The sequence below is a fragment of the Bacillus rossius genome, chromosome 12, assembly GCF_032445375.1.
Source record: "Bacillus rossius redtenbacheri isolate Brsri chromosome 12, Brsri_v3, whole genome shotgun sequence".
In the NCBI taxonomy this organism is placed as follows: domain Eukaryota; kingdom Metazoa; phylum Arthropoda; class Insecta; order Phasmatodea; family Bacillidae; genus Bacillus; species Bacillus rossius.
This window is the reverse complement of record NC_086339.1, coordinates 18,577-24,891: the sequence shown is the minus strand read 5'-3', so window position 1 is coordinate 24,891 and position 6,315 is coordinate 18,577. Positions and strand designations below refer to the sequence as shown.

At 35.3% G+C, this 6,315-nt stretch overlaps 1 protein-coding gene across 1 annotated transcript; it reads right to left on the bottom strand.

Annotated features, from left to right (window-relative positions):
* Nucleotides 1-505: 505 nt before the first annotated feature.
* On the bottom strand, nucleotides 506-3,270 carry LOC134537290 (uncharacterized). The gene is made up of 2 exons (XM_063377564.1): nucleotides 3,020-3,270; nucleotides 506-2,661 (listed from the first exon to the last, which is right to left on the bottom strand). Exon 2 carries the CDS (start codon nucleotides 2,648-2,650, stop codon nucleotides 617-619), a length of 2,034 nt encoding a protein of 677 aa, XP_063233634.1. The 5' UTR covers nucleotides 2,651-2,661; nucleotides 3,020-3,270; the 3' UTR covers nucleotides 506-616.
* Nucleotides 3,271-6,315: the final 3,045 nt, after the last annotated feature.

Genomic DNA, 6,315 nt, shown 5'->3' with positions numbered 1-6,315 from the left:
AACATACCCCTTTAATTGTGATATGTGTACAGTCAAGTGGCCTAACTTTGGTCCACTTAACAGGATTTTGATTGTCCCAAGATTGTGAAATAAAAAAGTGGGCTAAATCTGTGTAATCATTTAGTCCATATATTGGAAAGGAACCAATTTTTGGAAACGTATCATGTGTTAGATGAATATAAATATTTAAAATGTTGATTTTTCTGGTGGAGCAAAGTTAACCAAGTCAGTGGTGTAACTTTGCACCATATTTTTATTTTGCTTTTATTTAACATGAAAAAGGTGGCTATTGCTGGAGAGTATAACTTTGCTCCACAAAGTAGATATTAATCTACACATATAGCTTACCATTTGTGCCAAATATCAAGTATTTTGTCAAGTTTTACCATAATTTTCGTTCAACAGTGATGATACAAAAAGTGAAAATGTATTTTCTAGATCTGTTTATTAATAGAAATAAATTTTGTAGGGTTAAATGAAGATGTTAAAATAAAACCATCACACATAATGTGTTACAATATCTCTATTTGTCAAAGTCTGCTATTTTATAACATCTGACATGACTTAATTGGTTATTGCATACTGTACAGTACATGCAACATGTTGGAACAGCTTTTCATATTTTTAAAACCACTTTTGACAATAGGAGAGGTTCATTAATTTTAAAATGTCCTCGGCCACTGACAGGTTCAATGTTACAAGGAGGTATCTTACAAATAACATCACAAGCTCTGTAAAAAATTTCATCTGGATGATCTGGCCAGCGCCAGTATCCACCAGATGTAGCCATGCATTTGACTTTGTACAAAAGTTCATTTTCTTCTTCAGCTATACATGTTACTGTACCAGGAAAAGTATGGCCATCATACACTACAATTACATAGTCATTAACCTTATAACCATCTGTGCGATTAATGACTACAGTACTGGTTGTGATTATAGTGTCACTGGTACAATCTTCAATCAATACAGTAGGGCTAGCATATTCACAGGTACTATCTTCCATCAACACAGTAGGGCTAGCATGTTCACAGGTACTATCTTCCATCAACACAGTAGGGCTAGCATGTTCACTGGTACAATCTTCAAATAACATAGTAGGGCCAGCATGTATTGTTGATGACACACAAACGTCAACTACGTCCCGACTTTCTGAAGTACTAGTACATGGAATGTGCTCGCCTTCCCTAGGCCTATTTGGTTTGATAACCTTACATCGTCCTGGAAACTTCCGAACACCACCTCTAGTTTTTGGTCCTGAGCGCGCACACAGAATTTTTTTGTCATAGAAAGTTTCTACTTCTTCTACTGATACACTCCTGCCAGGTTCAATAGGTAGTTTAAACTTTCTTGATCGTTGAACCTTATCCAGATCAGAAGAACGCACTTCTGATATGAATGATTTGAAACATTCACCTACATTGTCAGTTATCTGCAATGCTTCTTTAGCATATTGCGGCAATTTTTGGATAACCTTATCTTTATCTATGGGATGGATACCAGTTGTTAAAAACCCTTTCACTAGGTTACTTGATGCAGTTGGTTCACCCATATCTAGTGTAAACTTTAGAAGCTGACAAAAAAGTGATTTTGGAAGGGCAACACAACGTTTTCCTTCTCTGGTTTGTCTCCAATCATACAGGATTTTCCTCCAATTAGACTTTAGCGACGAAAAATATGCCACATCTAGAGGTTGGAGTAAATGAGTGGAATTGGGAATAAGCATGACGAAAGATATATTGTTTTCAGTACATAACTTTAAGGTTTTCAAAGTCAAGTGTGCTGACATGTTGTCTCCGATTAACACTTTCTTGCCTGGATGTTTCAAAGCAAAAGGAAGGAAGTGGTTCTCAAACCAATCGTCGAAGACATCCTGATCAATCCACCCATGAAGTGTTACATTTAACCTAGTGCCTGGTGGAGCACCCTTCAGCCAGTCACTCCATTTCTGTTTCCCTTTCAGGATAACATAAGGAGGAAGAAATTCTCCTAAGGCATTTCCACAAAACATTGTGGTAAAACAAGACTTTGTGCTATTCAAAATCAGTTCAGGGTGGCGCGACCCTCGTCGAAAAAGAAGTTTTTTCTTACTAGGCACATCATGGAAACCTGTCTCGTCATAGTTATAAATGTTACAAGGTAGTACACCCTCAATTTCTTTTTCTAAATGCACAAAGAAATGTTTTACCATGTCTTCACTGACTTGAGCCCGGGATCTTGAGATATTACTTGCGAACCTTTGACCTAACTCAGCTTTGTGACGCTTTAGAAACAGTCTACCCCAATCCACGCCTGGTAAATTGTTTTTAAACTGAGGCACTTTAGTGTTTGTTGAATCTAAGTAACCTTTTACGATAAAGCGCACATCACACATTGATAAAGGCATTCCAAATTCACTGCATGTTATAACATGGTTTACAAAACTCTGCTCTTCTATCTCGGTAAACGCCTGAGGCCTGCCTATTGCTTTTTCGTGGCATCGCTTTAACTTGTTGCGAATTGTGTTCCTTGGTATACCATACTCTCTTTCTGCTTGGCGATGACCAATTTTACCTGCTTTGATATCCTCTAATACCTGCTGTAGAACAGCATCAGTATATGATTTATATGGCCTGGTACCAGGTAACTTCTTTTTCCTCAGCTCAGACATTGTACAGTCTTCTGTAAACAAATAATACAGTACAATAAGTAATATTTTGAAATCACCGCATTTACAGTTTCAATCACTTAGGCCTAAATTAGCATTCTTTGTACCGTAAATACAGTATCTTTTTTACAATATTTAAACATTAAAATAGGCTGTGAAAATATTTTGGTTTGTATCAAAATATTAGGTTTACAATATAATATTTGGTAAATTACACAGTCACATAGGCCTACAAAACATCTCAGAAACACAAATTGTGTGTAACTTTGAGCCGGGGCAAAGTTGCCCTGAAATGTTCTGAATTGAAGGTAAGCATGCATTTGTATTATTAGTAATTTTTTCATTATTTGTTATTCCACTTTATTTACTTACCATTAAAGTGTTAACTGTGAAACAGATGGTGCTTTTTAAGAGGTGTCTCCTTGACCATCACCCTAAAAACACTGACAACTTTAAAACAACAGTCAAAATCAACTAAAAATCACAGTTGAATTCAAACATATCTTAATATAGATGAGAGGACTTGTCTGCACTACTGCCAACTTGACAGGAAAAGTGAAATTTCAGAAATGTTTACAAAAAAAAATTTCTCTCCACAGAATAAAGAGATATTGTTAACTGTTTTTTAAAACAAAAGAAGCTAGTGGAGCAAAGTTACACCCACTGGCACAAAGTTGCCCTACATGACTGTATTTAAACTGTGACACGAGAATTTTATATATAAGATATATATATATACATCTTATATATAAAATATATATATATACACACACAATTCAGATGTTAACACACAAGTTATGATTATCAATCTGATATATAAAATTCTCGTGTCACAGTTTTCGTTGCCATACTCCTCCGAAACGGCTTGACCGATTTTGATGAAATTTTTTGTGCTTATCCGGTATCTATGAGAATCGGCCAACATCTATTTTTCATCCCCCTAAATGTTAGGGGTAGTCCACCCCTAAATTTTTTTTTTATTTCCAGTTTTTGGTAGGAAATCACCATGGCAACGGCTGTTGCTTTGTTGATGCTTCATTCGTCTCTATGGCAACGGCTATTTCATTGTTAGTGCAGTCCTCATCACCGTTGAAATTTTGCAAGTGGTAGTGGGAGGGGGAGGTGTGGTGGTAGTGGGAGGGGGAGGTGTGGTGTTAGTGGGGGGTGGAGGGGGAGGTGTGGTGGTAGTGGGAAGGGGAGGTGTGGCGGGAGTGGGAGGGGGAGGTGTGGCGGTAGAGGGCAGGGGTAGGGGGAGGGTGGGAGAGGGACCGCCGACGCCGAGCAGATTTTTTCGCGAAATATGCCTGCCCCTAATGTTCCTTATGTTACGCAGGATGACATTTTCCGAAAATTAGATCTAATGGGTGGTTAAAACCAGGCAACAGTGGGTACTTTGTCTGCATGAGAACAGTATTTTGCATTGTTCATGCCTTCTGCGTCTCCATGGCAATGGGCATCGCGCGGCAGTGGCGTACCCACAACGAGGGGCATGTATTATGAGCGGCGCAAGAGTGATCTGCCTGTAGACTGCCGTAGCGAAGTACGGGTACATCAGTTGTACGTTGCGTGCACGAGTCGGGTAACCATCGGTGCTATTCATTTTCTCTCCGGTACATTATACAGCATTGTAATAAATTTTCACTGAATTTTTTTTTATTTACCATTACTATAAATGGGAGATGTGGCTTAATTTTTTCCATTAGTACCTATAGCCGTGCGAAGCCGGGTCGGGCAGCTAGTACAATTTAAAAATTCATCAACAGAATAAAATGTTTTTGAGATGAGATATTCTTTTAATTTATATTTAAAATTTTTACTTTTACATAGTTGTTTTAAAGTTAATGGAAGATTATTAAATAACTTCAAAGCAGTATTATATATGCCTTTCTGCTGTAAAGTAGTTCTTGCCCGAGTTATATGCAAGTCATCACATTTTTTAGTTTCGTATGGATGTATTGCTGAATTTGGCTTAAAAATATTCAGATTTTTATTTAAAAACACTAAAACTGAAAAGATATATTGACTTGGCAATGGGAGAATACATAGTTTATTAAAAAGTGGTTTGCATGAATCTCTTTGCTTGCTATTACAAATAATCCTTATGGCTTTTTTTTGTATTATAAAGACTTTAATAGCTTCCGAGCTATTTCCCCATGAAATTATACCATATTGCATTAGTGAGTGAAAATACCCGAAGTACATTAATTTCATAACCTCAACATCAACTTTCCCAACCATACAGCGAAGAGCAAAACATGCAGATGTTAGTTTATTACATAATACCTCTATGTTCTTTTTCCAATTTATTTTTTCATCAATTATTAATCCCAGAAATTTCGCATAATGAGACTGATGTAGATTTTTATTTAAACAAGAAATATTAATATCTTCATACATTTGGTTTCTTGTTATGAAGTTAACAAAATTTGTTTTATCAAAATTTAAAGTTAATTTATTAGACTTAAACCAAGAAATCATTAGTTTGAGTACATTTTCAGATTCCTCAATTAACTGGGTGCGAGACAGGTTTTGTATTATGATACTAGTATCATCTGCAAACAGAATAGCAGAAGCTCTTACATCAAGCATATGTGGTAAGTCATTAACATAAAAAAGAAAGAGCAAGGGACCTAATACCGATCCTTGAGGCACACCATGCTCTATACAACCTGAGCGAGAGACAAACTTTTTATTGGAACAGGTATCCACTAACATTACACTTTGTTGTCTGTAGTATAAATATGAGATTAGAAGTTTTTGAAGCTGACCAACAATACCATAAAAATCCAATTTTTTAATCAATATACTATGATTGACACAGTCAAAGGCTTTTGCTAGGTCACAAAATATACTAACTACATGAAGTTTATTATCTAATGCTGTTTGGATAGTATTTACAAGGTTGAATATAGCTTCATCAATAGATTTTTTCTTCCTAAAGCCAAACTGTGATGATGTTAATATTTGATATTGGTCTAAGTGATCAAGTAATCTCCTATAGATGACTTTTTCAAGGATCTTAGAAAATGTAGTCAATAACGAAATTGGCCTATAGTTTTCGATATTAGTTTTCTCACCTTTCTTATGTAATGGAATAATTACAGCGTATTTCATCCTATCAGGGAAGGTACCTGTAATTAAAGATATTGCAAATTAAACTGAGAGGCTTAGATAATTGATCAGAACACTGCTTGATTATTTTACTACTAAGCTCATCATAACCATGAGAAGTTTTAGATTTCATGTTTTTTATGATTAAACTTATTTCATGAGGAGTTACAAGGGAAAATTGAATTTTAGGAAATTTTTTGGAAAAAGCATTTTGGACAAACTCTAAAGGGTCGTGAGAGGATTGAAGATTAGTTACTAAGTGATTTGCAACATTTAAAAAATGTTTATTGAAAGCATTAGAAATATCAACTGGGTTTTCAATAGTAGATTCTTTTAATTTTAGGGATATCTTATCATTTTTATTAGGATGTCTCAATACTTCTGTTTTAACAATATCCCATATAGATTTAATCTTGTTAGAAGAATTAGAGATAATTTTATGAAAATATTTACTTTTTGCTGCTAAGATTTTTTTATTAAGAATCTTACTATAATGTTTGTATAGCAGTTTGTCTTTGTCAAGATTAGATACCCTAGCTGTAGTATATAGGTTACGT